Source organism: Microchirus variegatus (genome assembly GCF_963457635.1).
Source record: "Microchirus variegatus genome assembly, chromosome: 5".
Lineage (NCBI taxonomy): Eukaryota > Metazoa > Chordata > Actinopteri > Pleuronectiformes > Soleidae > Microchirus > Microchirus variegatus.
The window spans coordinates 22,442,089-22,470,030 of NC_139806.1; the positions used below are offsets into that span (position 1 = coordinate 22,442,089).

The window sequence follows — 27,942 nt, forward strand, 5'->3', positions numbered from 1 at the left end:
CACCTCTGTTGTAGATGCATATAATACAAGAACACTGTGTTTGTGTTTTCATATGAATGCACTTTAAAGGCTATTGTCTAATGCAGGGGTCTCAAACTGAAATGACCTGGGGGCCAATGCACATCTATTGTGGTCAAGAGGGAGCCGGCCTAGGGAATAAAAAGTGGGGAAAAAAACAACAGACATTTATTTTAAATTATATAAATAAAAGTGTGGACAACTGTAATTAAAATTTGTACCAGGAGCAGTTTCGGCCCCTAACAAGTGTGTTTATATATGTAATAGAATGTAGTATATGATGAATTTAATAATGGGATAATTAAGACCAATTTCCTATTATTACTATTATAAATAACATTGCTAGCAAATGTATATTATAGTCTATCACCTCACTGGAAGATGTGCCTCAGCTACACACTGTGTTTAAAAGATGGTGAGATCGTAGGCCATGCATTCATTATAACATGATATTAAGTGGGGGGGCGCATGTGGCCCCCGGGCTGCTAGTTTGAGACCCATGGTCTAATATGTTTAGTGACTAAACTTGTGGACAGAAAACAAATAACACATGACAAAATCACATCCTAGAATAGTTTGATTTTCTTTTTAATCCTCTTTTCCCATTTTTGCAGTAAATAAACATAATGTATATTGTAATGTATTGCACTTGAATATGGCAGTAATAAATGATTAATCTCCTCAGATATATTATGTGCCACATCTATGATGAGAAGACTAACAAAGGTGAGCTCATTGCACATGTCTACTGGATGTGGCGGTCGACTTCCGTTTCCCCTTTTTTCGTGCGCGTGGAGAGGAAGGAGGGGAGAGAGAGGAGTTAGAGGGGGAGGCAGAGGTTGGAGAGCGATCTGGAGAAAGTGGTTGTCTGGTGGGGCTGCTGCTGGGGGAGCCGCGGGGTGATGAGTAGGGTGACAAGGCCTGGAGCATGCGGCCACTCCGCTCCTGAATCACATGCTAAACAAACACATGGACAGACACAAGGTTGGTATCATGTGTTTCACTGCAGATTTGTGCATTTAGTCTTACAATACTCTTTCAGTGTAAGTGAATGTGAATGTGTTATTTTTCCATTTAAATGTTATACACTGGTGCCAATTGCTAATGTCATGTATATCATTAACCAGCTCCTATATAAACGTAATGATAACCGCACCATTTTCTGTTTTGTAGTTTGTCCCACTGGATAAAGTGGTGTCTTTGCTTATGTCGGAAGCTTTTTATGCTTATTATAACAGCAATTTAAACATGGTTTACCCAATAAAAACCTGCTTCAATGTATTGTAGGCTTTATCTCACCTTTTCAAAGACTTTTCTGACTGGGAACTGCAGTTTGTAAACCACTCACTAAGATTACTGATTTTACATCACTGCACACAAAAGTTTATAATCCACTGCTGCCTCCATTTGTTAGTTCAAATATGTTATTACATGGTTTGAGTGCCTGAAATCCTTTGTTTGATTTACCTGAGTGACACAAACCTGCCAAAGCAGTATAAGCAGCTCCTGTATGCCTTTGACATGCATAGATTATATTAACTGAGCCTTTTGTGAAGTGGCTAAAGACAGTTTTTCATTCTGTCCATGCTGATAAATTTGATTGATAGCCCTGTAATCAGTAGGTCGGTGGCAAATGCACTTAAATAGCAAACATAAAAAAACTGAACTATCCATTTAACCTGTGGTCATAATACAACATAATATGACTCATATGTCTACTCAAGATCAAGATTATAAAGATAATTATAATATAAATGCACCACTAAATAAAGAAATGTTCTGTATCTGTTATATTTGATGTTTTTCCCTTTCGTATGTGTTGCCTGTGAATAGAGCTCACCCAGGCTCCGTCTGGTCCAAAGAGCTCCAGGAAGTTGCCAATGAATTCTCTTGACTTCTCTTCCCACTTATTGATAAGGTCTTGGCTCTTCTCTTCCATTCTGTAGACAAAGTGTTTGGACTTCTCCTCCACTGTGCGCACTGTCTCCTTCATCTTGTCCACCTGGTTCTGGAGCCGGTACTTTTTCTCCTGTTGGAGAAAGCATGTGACCATCAGTACAGTTGTGATTCTTTCTAAATGTTTTGTCAAATTTGACCACTCCTACTTTAATGAATCCAACGTTCAGCTCTTGGGCTGTGTAGCCTCTTTGCAGATTGCGCCGGACGTAGATGTCATAGTCTCGGACGATGCGAGTGATCAGGTCGGATGTGGAGATGCCCTCTGTCCTCTGAGTGGCCACGAACATTCCTGATGCAAAGACAAACACGTGTGAGTCATTCAAGTGGTGCGAGAAGTTACATAACTGGAATTCATCATAGTAAGTAACATGTGTCTTCACCTGCTTCCTTAATGTGCTTGTAAACATCGTCTGATCCAGCAGAGGTGTAAGGGATATCATCATGGGCCACAAAGTCAATCTGTGAGTGCAACAAGACAGACTGAACACCTGATAGTCATTTTTTTTAATATCATTTTGGTAATGATTTTGACAAGTTTCGCCACTTGGCGCCACCTGCCATTCAAACAGTAAAACAAGGAAGTACGCTGCTGTTCCAATTGAAGAGATCACACTCATGTACTCCCGTACTTGGCAAGTGTGTACCCCAGTCGTACTTCTTAAGTATGTACTTCCCAAGTATGCAAGTACGTACTTGCATACTTGGGCATTGAGAAAGGGCCACTCATTCTGGGAATGAGGTTCCGTCCCCCTACGGGTGGGTCTACAAAATTGCGGAATTAGCGTTACAGTTTCAAGCCTCGGACCAAGTGACCAAGGCCGTTTCTCAATACACAAGTATGCCAGTATGTACTTGCTTACTTTGAAAGTACATACTTGAGAAGTACGACTGAAGTACATACTTGCCAAGTACGGGAGTACACGCGCACGATTCTTCAATTGGAACAGCAGTGTACTTCCTTGTTCTACTGTTTGAATGGCAGGTGGCGCGAAGCACTTAAGCCTCATTACCGCCACCTACAGTGTTGATGAATGAACATATAAAATACTTTTAATAAATACATATATACAAGTAAAGCGACGCTTGATTTGTTCTCTCGCGTTTGTCCTTACAGGCCCAACAGATTTTGGGTTATATAAACCCATAAATACTACACAGTATCCCTTTAAGTTAATGAGCTCTTTTAGTACATAAATGCAGTCTTTACACGTTAAACACACCGGTTTGCTGTGTTTTTTTGTAAATATTTCTCTGTCCATTCGCTCTGGAACTGATTATTTTCATGTCACCGTTGTGTCACTTTAGTAGAGTTTTGCAGGCCATAGGAAAATTAATCTTCTAGTTCAGTGATTCCCAAATTGGGTCTGCTCCACAGCTTTGTATACGACACTGCCACTAGATGTCACACTTGCATCGTGTTTAAAAAAAAACAGGCAGTGATGAGTCAGGAAGTGATGTCATTCACTAATCAGAGGATTTGTGGTTCTGTAACTTCCTCCTTTGTAGCATAATGTCATCAGCAGGTGCCATGATTTCAATACAGCTACACTATATGGACAAAAGTATTCAGACACCTGACCATAACTTTAATGACTTAATACAGTTCTTTAATATAGAGGTGTGCCCCTATTGCAGCTATAACTGCTATAGTGTATCTTTACGTAGAAAACAGAAATCTCATATAATTAACTGGTGAAACACTGTGTGGGGTGACATTTGACCTTATGTTTCTTGAGGAACTCTGTGGTAAGGGTCCAGGGAGCGTCCCGCACCACCTCGTCAATATAGCGACAATGCCTCAGGGCATCGTAGCGTTCATCCTCTGTCATCACCGTGTAGCCTTTAAACTGGTGGGTGAGTTCATCACTGCAGACTAGAGGAACGGGAAGGTACATCACTTCATTAGATCCTGAGCCATTGAATGCGATTTCATTTCAAGATAATTCTGCTGACTAAGATGAAAAAGACACATTTAAGTGTGAAACTGTTGTGTGTTTTGAGAGAGACTGTGATATTCATGCTTTACCTCCTACGATCAGATACGTGTTGGGAAACAGATTTTTGGCCTGCATCAGAGCTCTAGCATGCCCCGAATGGAAAAGATCAAAGATTCCATCAGCATAGACCCGCACTGGACGATTAGCTACAAGAGGTGAAAACATGTTTTAAATATTTGTATGACCTCACAGAACTTAAGATTGAGTGATATGCCGATGACACAAAAGGTGATATCTGATCAGTTTTTCTCGCTGCCAGTAAATTCTGTTGAGTTTGACTTCATACATTATCTGAAGCCGTTCGATCTAAAGATGCTCAGATAAATGACATCAAACAGCAATGGAAACAAAGCCAAGAAGTGAGACCTGGCGTGCCCCTCCGCGCTTGTGCAATGGTCAACTTTTCATGCAGGATTTCTGATTCACAGCCTGTAGATTTGGCAAAAGCAGCCGGCTCCCTCAGAGCCTGAGCAGAAAGAGTCAGAGAAAAATCACTACTTTTTGAACCATTTCCATCCTTTTTCATTACTGAACAGTTAAAATGTCACAATACACATGCGGTTGTTTCTGGTTTACCTTTTAAACTTGCAGGGTGGGTTCCCCTCTAAAGTTAACATTGTAAAAAATTGTTTTATCAAAGTAAGATAAGCTTCAGGTCCTATCTTAGCATTCAGACATAATGAGCATCATGATATGTCATGGACTTTGTAATGAGACACAGAGACACAGCATTATCTGCAATGCCGTAAGATATACTTTGAACCTCCTGCTACGTGTTTCTTACACCTAAACTATATTATTTTGTATTGTGTATGTCATTTAAAATGCCCTAGAAATGCTAATATTATTATGTGATGTAATTTCCCCATGCACCAAATTAATTTACAGCAAATAGAACATAATCGTATTAAACATTTATTTAATATCAACTGGGAATGGCACCATGTGTAAGTTTATTTACATGCACGAGTAGATGAAGTGAGTCATTATTCCATCGTTCCACCCAGCTAATCAGTAATCTCAACACTCCCCGGTCAAATACACTCAGAGGAAATGTTTTTGTGTGCGTGTGTGTGTGTGTGTGTGTGTGTGTGTGACGTTCAAAGCCTGTCGTATAAAAATAGAAGATAAATCTGACTTCCTTTCCCATATATTCCAGTGTCTGTAAGTAATGTATACAAACAAGACAACCAGAACCTTCTTTACCCTTAACCCTTTTAAGGTACTACTCAACCAGTCGACCACACTTTAACTCACTATATCTCATTGAAGAATGCATCAAGCTGAACTCACTAACACTAAATTAATGTGACTTGTTCTGAATACCCGGTTTATGAACAGACATCTCAACCGTTTGGTAGAGGCCTGTATCTGAAATACTGTAGGGTCTAAAAAAATATATAATGCAAATAAATAATTTTTCCTGGTGCGTACCTTAAAGGGTTAGGACTTTAAAGTCTCACGTGATTGTTACTGTAAGCGTGAGAATAAAAGGTGTTTCATATTGATATATAGAAGTCGGACTCACCCTGCCCGGGCCTCGTTTTTGGCTCTGTGGGCCCTGCGGCTGCTGGATGTTGCTTCCTCGGCCTCGTCTCTTTCTAGCCATCCTTGACCTTCTTCTGCCTCGTCACTGGACCCACCTGCAACTCCTCCAGGCTGGTTTAAATAGAGCACAGGAGCAGTTTCTTAGCCTGTCCGCATTTTTAAGTATGCATCCCATCAGCCTGCCTGACCCTGATGACGAGAGATTATAGTGAGCAAAGTTCATGTTCCTCTGCTGAGTGCATTCACAAACACAGATTGCGTTTGCCATCAATACTAGGCTTGTGAATTGACCAATGACATGACACAATGTTGTGTGACAACTGTGACACTGAAAGTCCACTCAGAAGTGTAATGTTTAGAGAACAGATATAGTGAAACAGCGAAATAATGTCAACTACAGGGTTAAGCTTTTACTTTTGCAGCCTTTGGACCCAAACACAGAAGAACAAGATGTTCTACAAGCTACCCACAGTGCCATGCTGCATGTTATGTAAATTCTGTTGTGAATAAATTAGTTTGGGTTTACCTTAAACTCAAAAACACACTGCCATGCCTTCTTGTTACAGCACATTTAGTTTTTTTTGTGACTATATCAAAGGGATTGTTTACACTGTTGCACCAACTGCAGTTTGAATCTGTCATAAAAAGGCCACGTGATTCATTCACACATACAGAGTCAGAAAAATATAATAATATACTGAAACTTAAATACATTCAGTGCAAAAAATACTTTCAATTCAGTATTTATTAAGAAAAATAAGTGAAATGTACCACCCACTACGAATAGATGGTTTCCCATTAAACTCAGTAAAGAATATGACATTCTGCTGCTGATTTTTGTTGACGTCATTATGATGCCTGTATTTAGTCTGCATGAACAGAAACAATGTCGAATTATTGGTGTATTGCATCCTTTACCTACTAATACTAATATCAAGTAATACTATATACTATATACTATTAGACTTAACTGTGTGTGTATCCATTAGCAGAGCAGGGGTGGGCGGGGCCAAGCAGCATTGTGTTGGCTGACTTTCTTTTTTTTTTAATCCAACATATTTCTTACATTTGAAATGTTCAGTAACAAAAGTATCATAGCTAATTCTCCATCCTTCTGGAGTTTCTCAACCACTAATATGTCCTGTACAGCACATGTGTCAAACTCAAGGCCAGGGGGCCAGATGTGGCCCGCCACGTCATTTTATGTGGCCCTTGAGTAATTAATTGGTCTTAATCTGTGTTAAAACAGGTCTATGCTGCTTTAAGGCATGAGTTGACCATAACCTACATTTCCCACAATGCATGGCGATTGCGTTACGGCACTGCCACTAGATCGCAGTGTATCATCGTATATGCATCATGCGACGAGTGAAAATTAATAAGTAATAAATACAGAAAGTTATTTACCAATATTACCTTTATTTTTCATTATATTTGGTTACATTTAGTTACATTTATTCTGTATGACAGTTACATCTGGCCCTTTGAGGGTAACCATTATGCTGATGTGGCCCATAGTGAAAATGAGTTTGACACCCCTGGTGTACAGAAAGCTCATGGGTGAATTCCAATTCCTTGCTTAACCCTCAATCTTAACCCTCAATCTCAAAAATGCGCTCCCTCTAGTGCAAGTGCTGTCCCGATTCTCAGAAAAATTAAGTTGAGGGGTGAGTTTAAGGGCTGTGTCGCCCTCAATATTGAGATTTTCCGAGACCACCCTTGGGAGCAAGGGCTACCCAGAATGCATTGCGTGTTTGTCGAAAGCAGCTAAACGAGTGCGATACAAATTAAGTATTTTCTTTGTTAATAGAGATATAAAAATGATGAAAACCATTGTATTATCTTAGTTTAGGCCCATATTATAGATTACTGACGTCATTGTTGCGTAACATTTATTTTTATTTTACAATCTTTTGTCAATAGCCGGCCGGTGCGCACACACGATCGTTCGCTATCGTTAACCCTTCAATAAGCCGTGGTGTGTGGTAACTGTCAGCTGAATATGTCCGTGGTTGTGGTATTTGTATGAGTATCATCTTATAACTGACAACCTAATAACTTGACTGAAATAAAATAATAAATAAATAATCGTGATGTAAATGTGTTCTTCTTCTTCTTTTTCGGAGTTGACAGACTGGACTCAGCTTTCGCGTTATTTTGCCCCACACAGTCTGAAGACGTATCTGCATTTAAGAGGTGTCCCATTTCTAAGTTACAAAATAACCCTCAACACTTGGTTTTGAGGGTCAGTTAAGATAAGGGTTGAGCTTGAGGGTTAAGATTGAGGGTTAAGATAGGAATTGGAATTGGCCCTTAGCACCGAGCACTGTCTAAATATAGTCTGGCTTAAACACATGGCTAGTTATTGTTAGAATGTTTAACGTTCATATGAGGTTTTTTTTTGACTGTCATGAATATTTGGATAATGGTTATATAAACATATGGTCATGCTTTGGCCATATGTCATCATTGTTTTAGTATCTAAAAGCAGAAATGACACGTTTGAGCAAGTACATTTGCAGAAATTAATATGACTTACTTTTATCTTTTTCTTATCTTGACTTATCTATTTTACATCAATCGAATCACAGTCAGGTAGAGGGGAAAAAATGACTAATTCAGTCCAGATTAACTTTAATCTAACACCCACAGTAACTGAATGGTGAGGGTAAACAAGACAGACCCATCTCTGTGAAAGTATTCAGAAACACCCTTACCCTGTTTCACTTTCATTCTAATTTATAAATAAAAGTCAAGTCAATAAACAGACAACAAGATTGCTCAGTGGAAACTCAAGGAGTAGCCACCAAACTGGTTTGAGGACTGAAGGAACCAGAGACTTCAGAGGAATTCATTTTCACCTGTGAACACAATGACCCGAAGCAAGGGGTGTGGTTTTCCCTGTGAGAGCATGCAGTGTGGCAGTAATGCTCTGCTGCTCTTTCCGCTCACTTCCTGATCCCTCAACACTGCTCAAATAATGTGGAGTGACAAACAGACGATAATCTGTCACATGGAGGAGGTTTAACAAAGCAGCAAGGGAAATATTCAGCAAAAGTAAGTCCCTATTGTTGAAGACAGCATGTGTTTGTTGTCACGTCTGTGCAGACTGAGACGGAGGAGGATACTTTCTGTCTACACAGTAAACAAGAGGCACTCACTGTAGCCAAGTCTGTCTCTTGTTTATTAGACTGACTTCTGGGAAATTTCTGTTGGACAGACTGGGGAGTCTGAGAAGCATGAAGTGATTTCTGCAGATTTCAGTTTCACTCATCATCACTGTGTCATTGGTTGAGATTAATCACTGTGGGTGGAGCCAGAAAAAAACTTGGAGTGGAGTGAGAATTGTTTTTCTCAGCTTATTCAGGACTTCTTTTTTTTTATTATACTGAAAGGTAAGTTGATCATTATCTTATCCACTTTACTTTGGTTCAGTGAGGTACAGGCATTCAGAGATGAAACTGCTGAGAAATTACAGCCCAAAGGGAAAATAATGTCTTGCTGTGTTCGTTGTCCTGTTTATTTTACTTTGTGGGCTAAAATAATGTTTCACTGGTGTTTTAATATAATGGTCTTAATCTGGTTACGACTGTCTGTAGGTAATTCACCAACTGCTGGTGTAAAGTTATGTTCCCGTGGCCATACCTGACGCTGTTCCTACTCATAGCTGCGCAAGTTGACAAAGGTAAGGGTACCAAAGGTAACACCATAAAATGTAAATGTACAAACAGTCATAAACACTCACACAGGTTTTCAAAGCTATTGTACTGAGGACACTGCATTAACTTCCATTCATTTGGACAGCCTAAACAAACTTTAATCATAACCAGTTAATGCCTAACATAACCACAAATTAATCTAGCTCTAAACTTAACCACTTCCTCAGAAATGAGGTTCTGCCTTATTCGGACAGAAAAGGTCCTAAAGAGGTATCAAATACATCTAACACTCTCAAAGACGCACACACACACACAGGGTCACTTTTGCCAGTAAGTGCATGACAGTTACTCCTGGGAAATAGTCATATTTGTTGCATTTGAGGAACTGAAATTTCTTGGTAAACCAGCCATGCTTGAGAAAATGGTGTTTGCTGTGGTTTAGCATCTATGACTCTCAGCTGATTATATTGAGTCCTGTTGTTGTGTTCTTATTGTGAAGTGTTGTTCCAAACTATGACATGTCATGACAGATGGATCCACTCATACTGTAGATCTCTGTGTTGCCCAATTGTCTGTTTTCCCAGTTAAACCTGTTCACAGTGGCCACATCTGTGTTTAAAAGCGGTTTCTGCAGTGAATACTCCACTGAAACACTTTATTTATGTCACTGACTTTAGCAGAGACTTTGTATTATGTCATCAAAAGTCAAATTCAATGACTAAATGACTAAGTATGGTAAGTAATAATTGTGTGGTAGAGAGGTCCAATTATGGTAATATAATCTTATTTTAATGATAGTGACCTTGATTATTAAAACGGTAATGGAGTGATACTATTACAATATTGTTACTGTACTATTACTTCAACTTTTGCAAACTGGAGCAAAGCTTGTATCAATCAAACCAGTTGTGTCTAATCTAATCTCATTTCCACTTTATCCTTTTCTTCTACTTTCTGTTCCTTTCCCCCTCTAATCATCACTCACCAGCTCAGACATGTGTGGAGTTCACCGACCTAAACCTTGGTCATGCCTTCCTTGGCACCAGCATCAAAATTCGGTTGTTGCTGTACACCAGGGAGAACAGCACCTGTGGCACACTCTTGCCCCACAGCAACCTTTCTGCATGTCCACAGTTCAATTTGTCCCGACCCACCACCTTCATCATACACGGGTATCGGCCCACGGGTTCGCCACCGGTGTGGGTGCATGACCTCACTGATCTGCTGCTGGCCAGGAAGGACATTAATGTCATAGTAGTGGACTGGAACCACGGAGCTACCAATTTGAACTATTTAAAGGCAGTGGAGAATACAAAGAAGGCGGGTGCCAACATCACTGCTTTCATTGAAAAGATGCAGGTATGGGTTTTGTCTGGCACTCAGACTCAGTGACACATCATGGGCTGCTCTAACTAAGACGACTAATCTTTTCAGGAACATGGTGCCTCTCTGAGCTCCGTCCACATGATTGGAGTCAGTCTGGGAGCTCACATATCAGGTTTTGTTGGCGCTAACCTCAATGGTTCAATTGGACGAATTTCAGGTGAGATCTGACTCTGAATTGCAAAAAGAAACAAATACATCAAGTGATATTCAAAAGAATGAACACATTCCTCTCATGCAGTTTAACCACAGAAATGTGGACATTTTAGTTTAGCTGAAATGCTTATGAAGGGCATGTCATTATATTATGACATCAGATGAACTTTAATTTCTCGATTGCAAACATTACAGTTAGTGATGACTAACCCTAACCCTAACCCACATGGGGCCAATTCCAATTCCTATCTTAACCCTCAATCTTAACCCTCAAGCTCAACCCTTATCTTAACTGACCCTCAAAACCAAGTGTTGAAGGTTATTTTGTCACTTAGAAATGGGACACCTCTTAAATGCAGATACGTCTTCAGACTGTGGGGGGCAGAATAACGCGAAAGCTGAGTCCAGTCTGTCAACTCCAAAAAAGAAGAAGAAGAAGAAGAACACATTTACGTCACGATTATTTATTTATTATTTATTTCAGTCAAGTTATTAGGTTGTCAGTTAGTTATAAGATGATACTCATACAAATACCACAACCACGGACATATTCAGCTGACAGTATACAAAGAAAATACTTAATTTGTATCGCACTCGCTTCGCTGCTTTCAACGGCATCTTTCTTATGTGAACACATGCAATGCATTCTGGGTAGCCCTTGCTCCCAAGGGTGGTCTCGGAAAATCTCAATATTGAGGGCGATACAGCCCTTAAACTTGGCCCTCAACTTAATTTTTCGGAGAATCGGGACAGCACTTGCACTAGCGGGAGCGCATTTTTGAGATTGAGGATTAAGATTGAGGGTTAAGCAAGGAATTGGAATTCACCCAAAGAGGCAAAGTCTCTCAGATGACTCAGATGTTGCACAGTATTGTATGATGTGATGTGTTCAAAGTCGAGTTATGGAGTTGCAGTTTATATTTCTAAAAATGGGTGCATTAGGAACTACTATAGAAAATGAAGTCACTCTCTTTGTCAGCCAATATATTAACCATGATACCAACCGTGTGGCCTTTCTTACCCCATTGACTTTTGAAATTACCTTAATGTAATTTAATACAGTATATTAAAAATTGTAATGTGGTCAGGGATAAATTTAAAGCTGAAGAGTTGTCATGTTTGCAGCTCTGGATCCTGCTGGGCCTCAATTCACTGGAACTGATCCTGAGGATCGACTGGACCCAAATGATGCCAAGTTTGTCGATGTCCTGCACACAGATATAGACGGTTAGTTATTGAGGCTGAATTTCTGCAGCAAATCTTTGTTTTAACTGTGTTCAAGTAAGCGTTGTATGTAATAACTTTGTCCTCATTTTCATGTGTCAATTGTGTATATACAGCTCTGGGCTTCAGGGAGCCTCTGGGTCACATTGATTTCTATGCAAATGGAGGAACAGACCAACCTGGCTGCCCTAAGACGATATTTTCTGGTAAAGTCCATGAAAAATGATGACGCATGTTCTAAGGATGCAATGATAATACTAATAATAATAACTCCTTCAGTTTCAATTGGGACTGTAATGACAATGTACCTCTGACTTCTCTCCTTATAGGTTCTTCTTATTTTAAATGTGATCACCAGAGATCAGTGCGGCTCTACCTGGGCTCTTTGAATCACACATGTGCCAGCAGGGCCTTCCCCTGCAGCTCCGTAACTGACTTTCTAGATGGAAAATGTTTGAGCTGTGACCAGTTTGGTGCTGCTGGGTGTCCTGTCTTTGGTTTGTATTCTGATTATATACAAGAAAAGCCTGTTAGACTGAATATATTTCAGGAAAATGTTATTGTATGGTCTGTTGTGTGTATGTATGTACTGTATGTATGTAAGTAGAAATCTGTGTTTCTCCAGACGTTCTTGACAGAAATCTTGTGCACTTTAATGCAGGATATGATGTCACACAGTGGGAAAGCATCCTGCTGAAGCTGGGCCAAACGAAAACCTTCTTCACAACAAATGCAGAGTCTCCATTCTGCAGTAAGTAAGAGAGCACTAATAAGTATTTACTCACTACTTTACTGGTATTTCATTCAAGCCTTTATAGTCATAGTTACGATCCCAATGAGAAATAACAGCATATATCTTGCCAACAAAGACATATATTCATATACTGTATACAGAAAAAAGTAAACCATGTATGTTATTTAAACCAATTTGATTGATCTGACTCAAATTAGCAATGCCTCTACTCATTTTTGTTTTTCCCTTGTTACTGCTCATATAATCACAGTCATCCATCCTTTCATTTTCGAACCTTGCATATTAGAATCTGCAATGTACAATATGCTGGGATTATAGAAGGATGTCAGTCATAATGGCAGCAAAAAGTACAGTGAATGTTTGGGATAAATACTCATATGATTGCTGAGTCATGCTATAGATCATGTGTCAAACTCAAGGCCCGGGGGGCCAGATGTGGCCTGCCACATCATTTTATGTGGCCCGCGAGGTCTATGCTGCTAAGTGTGTTGACTATAAACTCCTAAAGTGACGGCATCCCGCCACAAGTTTGCAGTCTATCATTGTATATGCATCATGCGACGAATGAAATTGAGATTGAAATATCCACAAATGGTCCCAAAATGTCCGCTTACGTTGCATTTACATGTAGTTACATTTATTCTGTCTTACAGTTACATCTGGCCCTTTGAGGCAACCATTATGCTGATGTGGCCCTCAGTGAAAATGAGTTTGACACCCCTGCTATAGATGGTTGAACTCTTGAGTGTGTTGATTTCTCATCATTCAGTGAATCATCAACGAAGTGAACGAAGACCATAAAATAAAGGACTTTTAAATAATCATTTATTTTTTTAAGTTAATTTAGTATCAGTTCTTAGAGCATGTGTGTCAAACATGTATTCTGCCCATGAGATAATATGTTGTCTTTCCTGCTCCTCCTTTGACACATGTGTTCGTCCCACACATCGAGTGACCTCGCCCATAAAAGAAATAAACAAACTAGTGCTACCAGAGTTCCCACTGGGATGCCTTGGCACCGGCATCTAATTAAATGTGGACACAGGGCCTGAACTAGAGGGGGGTTATAAGGGTAGGTCAGTCCCTCGTTTGTACTTTGGTCACTACCTTTTAGCTTTATACCTGTAGTAAAAATGATTGAAAATAAAGGAAATCAGATCGGACAGATGGAAAGTGCCTTAATAGACTGATTGTTTGATTTCAGTGGAAAATCATTCATAAATTCCCCTCTACGTTGTTCTGCTATGAGTTCATCAACTGGCACATTAACACATCTTTAATTTCAGATTTCTCGCCCTTGACATGAACACAGGTTTAAAGGCGCCATATGTAAGAATGTGGCCAAAAACGGTTACTACACTCAAATTCAAAATACCGAGGTCTTTTAGGTTTTGTTTTCTCCGCCTTTGTAGCTCAGACGGCAGCTGAGACTCTACTGACTGCAATGATTGGTAGACAGCAGTAGGTGGCGTCACATGCCAAAACATGATTTCAAAACAAACATGATTTGCGTTCTGCAAAAAAAAAATGATGTGAATATTTTGGCTGTACTGTTGTTGTTGGTGAGTTCAGTTTGTTATATGAATTATTCCTGAGTCTCTGTGACATATTAGGAGGATTTTATGGCCAGTTACATAATGCACTGCATTTTGAGACCCCTATCTTGGAGGAAGAACTCACTTAAAGTCGGTGAAAATGTTTTCTTAAAGTTACAGGCTACCGAGTGGATGTGATGATATGGAACATGGAACTCCGTCGGGGATACATAACAATTAAACTTCATTACAATGGTACAGAAGCGGTGGCAAACATTGACCAGTAAGTATTTTCAAAAAAAAAAAAAAGTATTCCTCTTTGTTTGTGTATTACTGCTTCCTCTCAGAACTGTGTGTTTTTATATCAGCAAAACATCAGACTTCAAGAAAAACAAAGAGACAATGTTGTTTGCCCAGTTCGACAAAGACGTGGAAAAGGTTGAAAAAGTGTCGGTCAAGTTCTCCACTGGGAAAGCATTCCAGCCCACATATAAACTACGAATTCTCCGAATCCGTCTCACACATCTGGAACACGAGTCAACGTAAGCAACATATATTGACCCATAATTTGAATCATTTTCAGGAAATACCTACAGTAAAACTGGCTTTGTTCTTTCACAGAGATCTGTGTCGATATGACATCATTCTGGAGGAGAACAGTGAGGTCACCTTCAGACCGATTCCCTGTGAAGAATCCAAATTCTGAAGCAAAATCAGACCCAGTGTCACAAACTCACCACGTGAATTAAAAAGAAGTGTCACGATTGCATCGAACTGGCATCGACCTAGATATAGTTTTTAAATACTGATAATGTCAACAATGACTGTGTATTATTTATACCATGTATTTATTTGTGTAAATAAATTCACATTTATATTTTATAAATTGAAAGAAAACTCAAGTCCACAAGATCCACCTGCAGCATCATTTATCAATTAAAATGCTTCCCCAACATTAAAAGTTGATAAATGAACCAAGAGCCTGGTCAGTGTTTTATGTTTATCTTGTGTTGAATTATAAAAGAGGACTCATGTCTGTGCACTGACTTTCTTTATGGGGTTTCTCGCTATTTTGGGATTGTTTTCATTTTTCATTTTTTTTTTTTTTTAAATTGTACTTGACGTACTTAAATTATGAAGCTTCATATTGTAAATTTTCACGAAATACAGCAAATGACTGAAAACCAGCGATACTAGGGTATCAGGTATCAGTCAGTATTGGTATTGATCCAACCTGTCAAAATCACTGGAATCTGTCTATCTGTCTGATATCCAATCAGACAGATAAAAATTGCATGTTTCACTATGCACAGACTGTAAAAATGTAAATAAAAATCAGTAAAAGCATTTTAGCTGAGTCATGTTGGGCTGTTTGTTTAATACACAGTTGGAGAATGATGTCTTTGAAACTGTGTTGTTAACAGCTTCATAGTTCAGAAATAGTCTCAAATGACTGTAAGGGACTAGAATCTGTAGATATTCGAATTTGTGATATCGGTATCTCATAAAAGTTGTATCGTACCATCCATACTCCATACATACATACAGTCAGGCTCATAAATATTGGGACCTCGACACAATTCACTTCTTTTTGGCTCTATGAAACAAACAGGATGTGCTTTAACGACACACTTTCAGCTTTAATTTGAGGGTATTTACATCCAAATCCGGTGAACGGTGTTGCGGAGATTTGATTATTAAGTGAGTCGACCAAAGATGGAGTTTCCTGGAGTCAGAGATGAGTTAAGTTGAAAAGCTTTATTGGAAGCAGCTCAGATCTGAGGAGAACTGAGACAATGCCGAACATAAAACAAGTATGTTAACAGTTGGGCATCCTCTGTCAGTCTGCCTGTGAGTCCCAGAGTTAGGATACTTAAAGGTGCTTCCTCTGCTGATACATGGAGCTGACCTTGGGGAGGACTGCGCAGTAGCGTCAGCCATCTGCCCCATTCTGGTCAGGCTCAGCGAGAACATGAAGAGATGAATTCTGTAGACAACAGTGCTGTACCGAGGTCAATGTGACAACAACAGTTTCAGCAGGCGCTGTCCTGAATTGTTCAGGGTTGTACTTAGGAATGGGAGCTGATAACTTTAGAGAAGGCCGAATAATATTTTTCACTTACAAACGGTGTAGTTGTCTATATGTGCCTCCCACGTTTTAGGGGACCAAAAGTAATGGGACAAACTAAACAATCGTAAATCAAACTTTCATTGTTTAATACTTGGATGCAAATCCTTTGTAGTCAATTACAGCCTGAAGTCTGGAAGGCATAGACATCAACAGACACTGGGTTTCATCCCTGGTGATGCTCTGTCAGGCCTCTACTGACACAGTCTTCAGTTCCTGCTTGTTCTTGGGGCATTTTCCGTTCAGTTTGGTCTTCAGCAGGTGAAATGCATGCTCAAGTCAGGTGATTGACTTGGCCATTCCATAACATTCCACTTATTTGGGTCATTGTCCATCTGCACTGTGAAGTGAACCAGTTCCATTGGCAGCCATACATGTCCACACCATGACACTAGCACCACCATGCTTCACTGATGAGGTGGTATGTTGTGGATCATGAGCAGTTCCTTTTCCTTCTCCACACTCTTCTCTTCCCATCACTGTGGTTCAAGTTGATCTTGGTCTCATCTGTCCAGAGGATGTTCTTCCAGGATTGTAACGGCTTTTTTAGGTTATTTGGCAAATTCTAATCTTGTCTTCCTGTTTTTGAGGTTCACCAATGGTTTACATCTTGTGGTGAACCCTCTGTATTTATTCTGGTGAAGTCTTCTTTTGATTGTTGACTTTGAAACACAAACATCTACCTCCTGGAGAGTGTTTTTGATCTGACCAACTGTTGTGAAGGGCATTTTTCTTCACCAGGGAAAGAATTCCTCTGTCTTCCACCACAGTGGTTTTCTTTGGTCTTCCAGGTCTTTTGGTGTTGCTGAGCTCACTGGTGCATTCTTTCTTTTTAAGAATGTTCCAAACAGTTGATTTGGCCACATCTCATGTTTTTGCTATTTCTCTGATGGGTTTGTTTTGATTTTTCAGCCTAATGATGGCTTCTTCACTGATAGTGACAGCTCCTTGGATCTCATATTGAGAGTTAACAGCATCAGATTCCAAATGCAAATATCACTATAATCAACTGTTACCTGCTTAATTTAAGATGACACAATGAGGGAATAGCTCACACCTGTTCATGAAGTAGCTTTTCAGTCAATTGTCCCATTGTCATTGTAATTCCTACACTGTTGACCTGATTTGGATGTAAATACCCTGGTAATCCATTTTAGTGGTGTATAGCCAAAATGAAGAGAATTGTGTCGATGTCCGAATATTCATATGTACATGACTGGTTTTTTTTTGGTTTTTTTAAACATATTCAGTCATTCAATTCAATCTGACTTGAATTCCCCCTGAGAAACATAGAAATGTAGGCATTTGCCCCAAAGTGCTCATTTACAGAGAACAGTCACCAGATAATTATCTCTATCACTATCGCTTATCTAATTCAGCAATCCAACAAAAACAATAAATTAAATGACAATCTAAATATTATTGTTTTTTATTTAAAAGAATCACTGATTCAAACTTAGAAAAATAGAATTTGTCTGAAGAACCTTTAAACATGGTCCTTTTGTCTCTTCTCTGGTGACTCCTCTCATTTAGACATGTGCTTCTTCATACGTTGGATCTCCATCTAAAACGAGACACATCAGAAGTCTAACATTCAAGTTATGGCAACTTATTTGCACCACACTTTTTCATTCTTCACACCTGTAAAGTCAAGCGAATCCTTTTCTCCTCGTCCAGCTCGCTCATCAGCAGCTTAATTTCTTTGCTGGAAAAACAATCATGAATGAAACAATTAGGAAAACGATGATGGCAGAGATGCAAGGGAAGACATGTCCAGTGTTAACCAGGCTGAGACAGATAGACAATAACAAAGACATACTTGTGTTGAGTCTTCATCTGCTCAAACTGCTCCCTCAGCTCCCTCAGCTCTTTCTGCAGTCGTTCCAGCTTCGATTTCTCTGGATTTCTGCTCGAATGGAAGCCTGAGGGAAGTGTTGGATGACGAGCAGAAGAAAGAGCCTGAGGGAGCAGACAGGAGGAGGACGGCGTGGGGTCACTTTCTGCAGCCTGTGGAGAACAAACCAAAGTTACCATCTGACATCTCAACACAATCCCTGGAATAAAAAAAATCAAATATTTGACACTTACAGACAGGCCACACCCATTTTGACTTGTTTCTTGACAGTTTTTTTGAAGAGATAAAGTATCCACCGCTTCACTCTGGGTTTCTTTTCTTTCCTTCTCCATCATGAGTCGTACCTGTAAGTGACAAGTAACATGGGGCTTTGCTTCGTCCATTGAATATATAAAAAAAAGTGTACCAGCTTTGGGTGATCCAGACATATTCAAAATTCAAAAAGTACATTCAATATATATATTATTTTTATTATGTTTATTGACACAAGCTTCTAATTCAATATTCCATATATATTATTGTTGTCCAGATTAGGATAATCTGATTAGGATGTATACATCAAATCAATGAGATTTCTCAGTATTGAACAGATAATTGTTTATTCTTACTGTATTCACAAAGAATTCTGTTTACATGGCAGTTTTTGTTTTGTTATACTTCATTTTAATTTAATCTGTGGCATCGTTGTCGTTTATTGTGATGCGAAGCACTTTGAGCTGCACGATGTCAACTTAGGTGACTGTTATTAAAGAAAGTATACTTCCCAGAGTCTGAAGCTCTGACTGTAACCTCTCATCTGCAGCGAGGGCTATCTGCTCATTTATCTTCTCAGATACAATTGAGCCAAACTCCTCAGTGTCTTTGAGGGAAACGGAGAATAAAAGTCAAACACAACTTTCATACCAAAAACTTAAAATTGATCTAAAAGCTATGGAGAATGAAGCCCATTTTCACAATTAACAAACCGACATCTTGTTCCTTTCTTGTTTATTTTATCAAAGATTACTCTGACACATTCGTACTCTTTCAGCATGTAGCAGCATTCAAGCGTGATAGAGACTTTACAACACATGGCTTACCAGGAATGAGGATTGAGCTATGGCTGCCCATCGAGACAGGAAAACTTGCAGAGATTTTAGGATCTACATCTACAAACGACAGATTGAACTAAATCAGTGGAGCGAAATCAACAGAACACAGCTCAGTATGATAACCTCACACTCACCTTAAAGAAATTTCAACATACTTGGACTATTACTGGCTCCTTTCAAAATAAGTCTTCTACATCAGATACAGCCACATCTTTATCCAGCTAAATGTGGGAGTTAGAGTGGAGACAGCTGTATCTGTCACAGCAGTGAACAACTGAACACCACATGCAATAACAGACGCACAGTGACAGATTTACAGGCGTTTGTAAAGAGCCATTAAACAGATTATTGTCAAAGATCTGGGAGGAACACTCACCTTGTTTTGACAGCGTTGTCTTTGAAATAGAGCAGCATCTGTGGAAACACGACACCCTCCATTGTAACCCAGTGTGGTGAGCAGTGAATCAGTGGTGATTCTCGGGGCTAAGTTTAGCCTGGGACAGACAAATATCACTGGGACAGAGTGAAGGGCAAGAGAAGGCTTTAAAGGACAAATCTGTGCTACTAATGTTATATTCACAACAGAAATTAAGCAGAAAGAGCAGTAATTTGTTTTTTATTATAACAGAAAGGACTGGGAATGTTATGACAGATATTTTCAGCAATTAGAGGAAAAATTTACTAATTTTATACCAGTCATTTCTGGTTTGCGACTGAGTCTGAACTCATTCTATGATATTTTACGGCCACAAAATATATATATATTCTTTTTTTTCCCCCAGCCTTTAAATTAAGATTTACTAACACATGCATACAATTAATTTTGAGTTATCAATTATATCAGTTGAAAATTCTAAATAATATTACAGAAATGGCAGCACAAATAAAAATGTTGATCTTGTCGCAGTTTAGATTTCTTAATTGGGTCAGATAGTTTGTCATCTTTAAAAAGTGGGTTTGCATATTCTTGTTAAGTAACTTATCTTTTCTTTAATCTCCTTGCATCTTTTCTTAATCCATCAATATCATGCTTTCTTGTTTATGTTGTGCATCAGTTTGCCAATGTAAACGCCCTGACTACTGGGCATTTTAAATTGTTTTTAAAAAAGACTATTACTCCATCGCGTTTGTTTTGCTTTGTTTATTAGGTGTTTTATTATGCTCTGTATCGTTTTTAATGCTTTCTATTTTTTCTTTTGTTACTCGAAAATTACAAATTGAATAGCACACAGATCAAATATTTTTGTCAATGCAATTTGTGATGTTTGTGAATTATGTAAATACACATGTACACCCACTTTTCATGGCTTTTAAGGCCTGTGAGGAAAGGATTTCTGAATGTCATAGTAAGACCACTTTAATTCCACTTTGACCTACTAACCATTTCCAGGTCAATTGCTGGTGTGTCTCCCATCCCTGAAGGGAATATTGTGGTTGGTGCAGGGGAAGCTACTTTGCCCTGTCGATCATTGGGGGCTGGAGCATGGGCCTGGTCTGCCTCTGGGAGATGGGTGGCAGACACCCTCCTGGCATCTGAGGGACTGAGCTCATAGGGGGGCTGCCCCTCCATGGAGAGGGGTCGGTCCCGTTGCTCTGGTGGTGCCTCGGTGTGGTTCTGGACTGGACAGGCTTGGCCCCCTCTTTGGCCTCAAGACTTTGGCCCCTACCTACGCTAACCCTAACCCCCCATCTAAAGACACCCCATGCACATATAGTACACAGCAGAATGGAATTATTCAGGCATGACAACTCTCAGAGTGTTAAATCCAATTTTACTCAGTTTCAAACAAACCAATGTGATTATTCAAGTTTTACAAGTCAGAGCTCAGTGTCAATTGAAAAGCAATGGATTTTAATCAATACACCCATGAGTTATCAAATGAGACACCTCATGTGATACATTTACAAACAATACAGGTGAGATGTTTAAATTAAAACAAAAAAATTGGCCTTAACCTTGAAATTGTTTGTTGCTGAAGTGGTAAACATACAAACAAATGATGCCAAGACTTCTAAGGGCATAAGCAGCAATTTATAAATCAAAATACCAGAAAAACACAAGATCATAGTATTACAAATGTCCTAGTACAAGAGCACTTCAAAGATGCAACTCAAACACGACCAAATGTAAGCAACATTTGCAAAATATACAGGCAGGTTGAGATTGCACTGACAGAAGGGTTGTGCAGTCCACACAGCAGAAATCGTCTTGAATGTCTGTGTCTTCCAGTGTTGCATCTGAAGATTGACAAATCTGGATAAGAGAGAAGTAGTGAATATATTTTCTTGTAGATAGATAAATCTGAGTCAAAAATTCCAAAAGTTACAGATTACTTTAAAACTCCAACACAAAACCACAAATTCTTACCAGAGCGTAATCACCAGCGCTGTTGGTTGGGTCCTCGGTTAAACGGTGTACGTTGCTGTCGCATCACCCTAATGTTGCGGTATTTTGTCATAATACTGTGACTTTTTCTTAACACTGGCCTCTGATTTGGGAAGGGACGAGGCACCAAGCTCTCCTTGAATAAAAAAAAAGGGACAGAACAAAACAAGTTATTTTCAAGGACCATTTCCGGAAAGTCTTCGATCTCTGATGGTGTGTGGTCTCTAATGTACCATGAGGGGTCTTCTTATATTTCCTGAAAGCTCAGGGCCTGCATTTCTGGGACCACCGGGGAACCTTGGTCTCTGTGAAAGAGAACAGAGAAAGCAGAATAATAAGCAATTGTCCTTAATTATTTCTAAAATGAAAGTCTAATCACAATACTAGATGAGTTAAAAACTATTTAGCCAATACACTTTGGTATTTACAGAGTAAAGAGTTAAATCGAAAACATAAGGAATGGGGATTCTACGAAATGTTTTAGCTGCGATTCTCCTCTGACGGTTTACTTACTTTCATCTATACTTACAAACATTTGAGTAAAATGAAAAAAGTTGTCTCATAGTTGTGATATTAATGTTTTGAAATATGCAATGGTCTATGATCACAGCTGAATTATGACTAATTCTCTGGTCATATATCGGGCCGGGTATTGCAATTTTGTGGCATCAACGTGACATTGAACCTCGTCTGTAGGACCTAAAGCAGAAAAAGTGCTGTCCTTCAATATCAAGTTTCTGTTTTAAAGAAGTTAATCTCACCAAGTGTGTGTTTTGAGAAGTTGGCACTAGTTTAATGAATGAAGGCGTGTCAAGATCTAAATTTGCACAGACTTAATATGTGAGCAGAGGGTTGTTCTGCGTTCGACTGCAATAAGACTAGGGCTGAACGGTATATCCTTATTGTATCAATATCGAGATATGAACATTCAAGATATTAATAGCGACGATATAAACGATATAGATTCCCCCCGCGCTCGCCCTGCATGTACAGCGCTGGCAGTCACAATACACATCTTTTTACGATTGCCCTTGAATGCACCACTACGGCCAGCCAACCACAAACCGTATTTCATGATTGCTGTGGATCGACAGCTTAAGCAAACCAAACAAACATAGGAGGGCGGGAGGGAGACGGAGACTGAGACGCACACACACGACATACAGTGGGAAAATCAAAAAAAAATCAAGAAAAATGACATCAGTGTGGAAGATAATGAGGCCGGTGGCGATTTTGTGCCAAAACATAAATCGATCATTTCGCCACAACCACGGACCTGTGGTCACGCCGGACAACCGAACCTCACATCAGTTTAACGATGCATTTTATTACAACAAACTCCGAACTCAAGACCCGCTGTCTGCAGACGTCCTCCTTCCCCGGGGAGCATACAGGTGATAATATAGCGCAGGAGATGAGGTGCGTTAGCAGACTGGGACTTGAAGGAGGACCAACAGGTTTGCGTGACGACTGATAACGCATCAAACATTAAAGCGGAGCTGCAGTAAAATGTTTGATTTTTTATTTATTCTTTGGTGATTTCATGTTAATGTTGATGACTGGCAGTGAGTTCTTATAAATAAACCTGCACTTTCCATGTGGAAAGTTTCCAGTCTTTTGAATTATGTTTTTATTTTTCTGAAAAATGCTTGGTTTTTAACGAACCTGTAGTCATGTAGAGATATCTGGCATGAATATCGAGATATGACATTTTGTCCATATCGTTCAGCCCTAAATAAGACCAAGACTTAAACTGCAGAATTTTACCATAATATGTAATTCAATTTTTGTTAAATTGAAAAGATATCCATGCCCCATCGGAAAGTTTAAAGAAAATAATACCCAGCCCCAGAGATATACCAGTTACTGTGGCACAAGCTCAACACAGTCCAGTTAAATACTTCTCTTACTTGTATGGGTGCTGGTCCTGGTCTTCTGAAAAACCTCCCAGATCTATGGCTGTCCTGCATCGCATTAAATGGCCTACAAAGAAAAACAGAGTGGCACACTGGACTTCCCAGTAAACACGAGCTTTGGTTAAAATCATGGTAGAGCAATCCTAAGAAACATACCTTCCAATTCTCTTGTCAAAATGTCGTCTCCGGTCCACAGGCTCCGAGTAATTTGTCTTTGAGAGTCGATTGTTTGGTGACGTGCTTGCATCCGAATTGCATTCTAAACAAAACGGGGAGGATTGAACAATACAAATTAAATATATTGAAACTACAAAACAATGTCATAATATCAATACAGCAGCATAATCAATGCTTCCATTCATGATTACAATATCCAGGATATACAAAAAAAATTACCTGTCTTCTGCTTTGGGCTGCATTCTTTAAAGGGTGAGCGATCCTTAGAAGAGCTCGGCCCTGGTGGCCAGTGGGACAAAACCACAAGATCACGTTTCTCTATGGGAGATGATCTGTGGAGAGCATTGCACAGGAAGATGAACAGCTTTTCTATCACAGCACAAGTACACAAAACAATATGTCCTGGAGGCAACATCATGACATTCAAATTCACAGCATTTTAAAGAAAAGGAAACAAAATTAACCTATCAGCTCTTAAAAGAAACTAAATTTAAATGAAACCAGTATAGAACAGTTTGCAAGCAGATAAATTATAAAGCCACACATTAGACAGGGGTACTTACAAAAAACATGGCATGTCCATGCTCCTGTACTTCTACTTTTGTACCCTGAATCAATCTGAGCCCTCTTCATTCACTCTGAAGGTTAGTGTGCAAATCTTGGATGACTTCTAAGATATGGGTTTAGATCACTTCATCAAATCTTCTATCATCCTCTCCGAGGCACAGATGGACAATGCTCTCGTCTTCACTGTGATGCTGAGGTTTTTATTACAAGGTTGTTTTGAGTTTTTCCTTTAGTTGAATTCAATCTTCATCCAGACAGTGTTGACAACATACACAACAGAGGAAGATATGAGTTTTAGAAGACATCTGTAGTTCTGACATGAACCGCTTTCCAGGCTGATTATCATGTCAGCTTCTTCTGCAACACCACTGAGTGGCTTTAAGAGACGAGCCTGTGCTTGTCTGTCCACATAGAGGTTGATGGTTTCATGGTCGAGTACTTCAGGCTTTGCAGTGCCCTCAAGGGAGAATTTTTAAAAGACAATTCCTTCAGATGCCATACTCTCCTTCGTAAAGCAAACACGTGTGGTGTGGTCATTTATGGAAAGGCAGAAAATTATCAAAGAAGATCTGATAGATTGTGCAGTACTTTCTATTCCTCCTCACGTAGTAGTTTTAAGTTACATTGGGACAAACTGCCAATAAATCCTTGAGGATATCTTTTGTCCTTAATGGAAGGCAATGCTTTCACAGAATGAAAGGTACGTTGGAGACTTCATGTATCATGAACTTTGGTGTACATCAGATATTTAGCCTTTAGAAGTCATGAAGATGTCAGACATGACAGACGGACCACAGCAGATGCTGAGTAAAGACCAATTACATTCCCACCGACTTGATAAACCCAGATGTATGGTAAAGCTTCAAAGATGAAAGCTGGTGTTAGCTTCTGTACCCGAGCAGTATCACTTCAACCTCTCCTGTCATCATTTACATCGTGTCCAACCCATCAGCTCTGCCTTGTTTCTCCACTTCTGCCACATCCTTTTCAGAGCTTGATCCAAGTTCTCAGCTTCTTCTAATATGATCCTTCTGCAGCAACTTCAAATGACACATATATTGTAGCTTTATGGTCACTGGTTTGACTCATGCAGAAGGTGAGCCAACATCCCTGGGAGTTTGGAGGTGGGGGAATGTTAAAATGCTTACGATTCTCTGGCTTGGACATGACATGGTGCACAACAGGCGGCATGGGAGCTGTAAGCTTACTTAAATTTAAGAATGGCAGACAACTCCAGCATTATGATGCACTGAATGAAGTGTGAACAGTTATTTGGGTCCTCCACTCTCAAAAAGAACGCTTTGTCCTTCAGATTCAGTTCAGCCAGTCCTTCTTGAATTAATTATTTCCACTTGTGTGGATGAATGTGCAAAATGACTTGGGAATTACTATGACCCTATAGAGGATGTGTACATGTAGGTTTGCATTTAATTAATCTTGTGCTTTAATTGTTTTTATGATGTTAAAATGTTATAAAATTATAACAACTTTGGTGCTTTATCAAGATATTGTGTTGCTTGGTATTTGGTGTGTACTGACAGTTAAGAAAAAGTTATTTATAGTTAATGTACGAGTTAAAACGAATGCAGTTGCACGTTGTCCCAACGCCGACGATGGCGAGTGATGTTCTTGAACTGACGATGTTTTCGCCGGAGTTTGTCTGTCAGTTAGCAACATGGGCGTGATCCGGGGAGTGGGGTTGATTCTCTCATATAAGCTGCCTTGGCGGAGGTCTGCGCTCTCCGGGTGCTTTTCATATACATTATCCATGAGCATTGTATTGAAATACTCAGACAAAACTTTGCTTCAGCATCTCCTTGATTAAATATGCCACTTGACTTGAAATTCTGTAGTCCCTTGTTTTAGTTGGTGCCTTGACCAGTCACAGCACTCAATTTCCTATTGATGCATCCTTTTCCAATGATCCATTAACAGGTGATGTGCTGCCAATAACGTCAGAGTGTGGCAAATTTAGTTTTGGTCATGTTGGCGTGTAGTCTTCTTCATGTTCTCATTTTGTGCTTTACAATAAATCTTATAACTTCAGCTTCTGTTTGCTTTTGTTTACTATGAAGCATGAAGGGGTTGGGTGAATCGAATACGGAGCAGTCTTCACAGCATGCTGAAGAACACTGTTTTTTTTTCTAAAAACTTTCACTGCTGACCAACTGAGGAATTCTGCACAGATCATGTGTTCTCCACTCCCCTCATCAAGAGCATTTACTCATTTGTCTGGTTTTAAAACAAGTTGGCATCATCGATATGCAGCGCACCTTATCACCTTCTCTTGAGACCACTTGATGGGAAGATATTTTGAAACATATGCAGCGGGTGGGCAGTTCAGAACTTTTGTGGCTTTTCAACTGATTCAATGTTGTGCATATAGCTGAAAATTATATCTTCATTTTCCATAGCTGGCACCCCCTTCACACTCTTTCTTGACTTCCTAAGAATCATCAAGCCCCTGCGAACAGTGCTAGAAGGGAAATACCATACCTGTGTGTGTTTTCAGGCCGACGAGACTCCACCTGTTCTTTGTCTGTGTCAGAGTCTCGTGAAGGCTTGCTGCCACCGTCATCATCTCTGGAGGGTGACAGTTGTGGTTTTTCCCTCCTTGCTTCAAATCTTTTCAGGTGAACTGGATTTGACTGGAACCGTCTCTTCCTGGTGGCAAGAACAGAGCTGGAGTCCCCCAGTTGAGGCCTTGGTCTCACAGATGGAGGTATTCTGAGCCTCATGAGAGACTGTGCTTTCACTTGTCTCTTAACCAGGTAACTTTTATCCCTTAGAGACAATGGTCTAGCACCAAATGGCCTGGGAATAGTGATAAGCTGAGGTCTCTCTCTCCTGGGACGTTTTGGATTGCCATTCTCTGGTAAAGGGTCTGAGGAGGACATGCTGATGTCGGATATCCTCCTCTTGCTGGATCCTGACAGTTGCCTTTCCTGGGGGCTCCTGTGGTAGGATGATGACTGTGGTGGACCTCGATTCCATGAGGGGGATCTGAAAGGGAGCTGATGAGGGACATCTTGTGTCCTCTCTCTACTGTGAGATCTGCTGCCCTGCCTCTCCACTGGACCACGCTGCCGTCTGGAGTGTTGCTCTGATGACCACCTGTATATCCATCAAACAATAGAGAAATCATTACAATGACAGATCCATTGTCATGTTAATTGGGAGGTGGAACTTGTACATTTTTTCTTAAAGCAGCACCATCTTAATGCCATGATAGAATGACACAGGGGAAGTAAATTTTCAAAGGGCAATTACTGATGTAACTCTCTTCTCAATGGCAGGTGAAACCACATTTTTATAATAATGTTACCCAGCTGGGATAGTTGTTTCACTCAAATACCTCTCTGGACACGAGCCTCTCCCATTCATCTCTCTGGGGCTCCTCTGTGACCCAGAGGGCCTGTGATCTCCATCGCTGGAATTAGAGAATGCCCCAGCCTCGTTCCAGCGCTTCATGCCGTGACCTGAATGCTCATAGGGCCTTTCTCTGGGGCTGTAACTCCTACGAGGACCTTGGTTCTGGTGCTCCTGATGGGAAATACCTGACTGTCTTTTGAAGCCCCTGAAAGAGCCC

At 39.9% G+C, this 27,942-nt stretch overlaps 4 protein-coding genes across 5 annotated transcripts in view; 1 reads left to right on the plus strand and 3 right to left on the minus strand.

The window, feature by feature from the left end:
- Window positions 1-750: 750 nt before the first annotated feature.
- On the minus strand, window positions 751-5,583 carry LOC310927326 (choline-phosphate cytidylyltransferase B-like; the record flags this gene model as incomplete). The annotated part of the gene is made up of 8 exons (XM_083889620.1): window positions 751-975; window positions 1,859-2,047; window positions 2,124-2,266; window positions 2,358-2,436; window positions 3,699-3,850; window positions 4,004-4,120; window positions 4,341-4,440; window positions 5,503-5,583. The coding sequence occupies 8 exons, from the start codon at window positions 5,581-5,583 to the stop codon at window positions 751-753; spliced, it is 1,086 nt and encodes a 361-aa protein (XP_083745746.1).
- A 3,566-nt stretch (window positions 5,584-9,149) lies between these two features.
- On the plus strand, window positions 9,150-14,989 carry LOC310927327 (lipase member H-like; the record flags this gene model as incomplete). Its single annotated transcript, XM_083889621.1, has 10 exons — window positions 9,150-9,207; window positions 10,170-10,540; window positions 10,616-10,724; window positions 11,846-11,947; window positions 12,061-12,150; window positions 12,274-12,441; window positions 12,606-12,695; window positions 14,408-14,516; window positions 14,602-14,775; window positions 14,855-14,989. 10 exons carry the CDS (start codon window positions 9,150-9,152, stop codon window positions 14,937-14,939), a joined length of 1,356 nt encoding a protein of 451 aa, XP_083745747.1. The 3' UTR covers window positions 14,940-14,989.
- Window positions 11,793-19,816, minus strand: LOC310927618 (uncharacterized protein). Of its 2 annotated transcripts, XM_083889964.1 has the most exons (8): window positions 19,684-19,816; window positions 19,442-19,528; window positions 19,296-19,364; window positions 18,450-18,560; window positions 18,181-18,368; window positions 18,003-18,066; window positions 17,846-17,925; window positions 11,793-11,928 (listed from the first exon to the last, which is right to left on the minus strand). In XM_083889964.1, exons 4-7 carry the CDS (start codon window positions 18,549-18,551, stop codon window positions 17,887-17,889), a joined length of 393 nt encoding a protein of 130 aa, XP_083746090.1. In that variant the 5' UTR covers window positions 18,552-18,560; window positions 19,296-19,364; window positions 19,442-19,528; window positions 19,684-19,816; the 3' UTR covers window positions 11,793-11,928; window positions 17,846-17,886. The 2 variants fall into 2 exon arrangements, with proteins under 2 accessions (XP_083746090.1, XP_083746091.1); XM_083889965.1 differs by lacking the exon at window positions 19,442-19,528 and having other exon boundaries at window positions 19,684-19,767.
- Window positions 19,817-21,087: 1,271 nt separating this feature from the next.
- The window catches only part of LOC310927565 (uncharacterized protein), a 10,456-nt gene continuing 3,601 nt past the window's right edge, over window positions 21,088-27,942 (minus strand). Inside the window, exons 3-10 of the mRNA XM_083889881.1 lie at window positions 27,709-27,942; window positions 26,850-27,467; window positions 24,006-24,118; window positions 23,766-23,868; window positions 23,604-23,676; window positions 21,927-21,998; window positions 21,676-21,829; window positions 21,088-21,561 (exon numbers count right to left, since the gene is read on the minus strand). The exon at window positions 27,709-27,942 is cut by the window's right edge and continues 453 nt beyond it. Coding sequence (XP_083746007.1) covers window positions 21,686-21,829; window positions 21,927-21,998; window positions 23,604-23,676; window positions 23,766-23,868; window positions 24,006-24,118; window positions 26,850-27,467; window positions 27,709-27,942 — 1,357 coding nt within the window. The 3' untranslated portion in view covers window positions 21,088-21,561; window positions 21,676-21,685. The remainder of the gene's footprint in view (window positions 21,562-21,675; window positions 21,830-21,926; window positions 21,999-23,603; window positions 23,677-23,765; window positions 23,869-24,005; window positions 24,119-26,849; window positions 27,468-27,708) is intronic.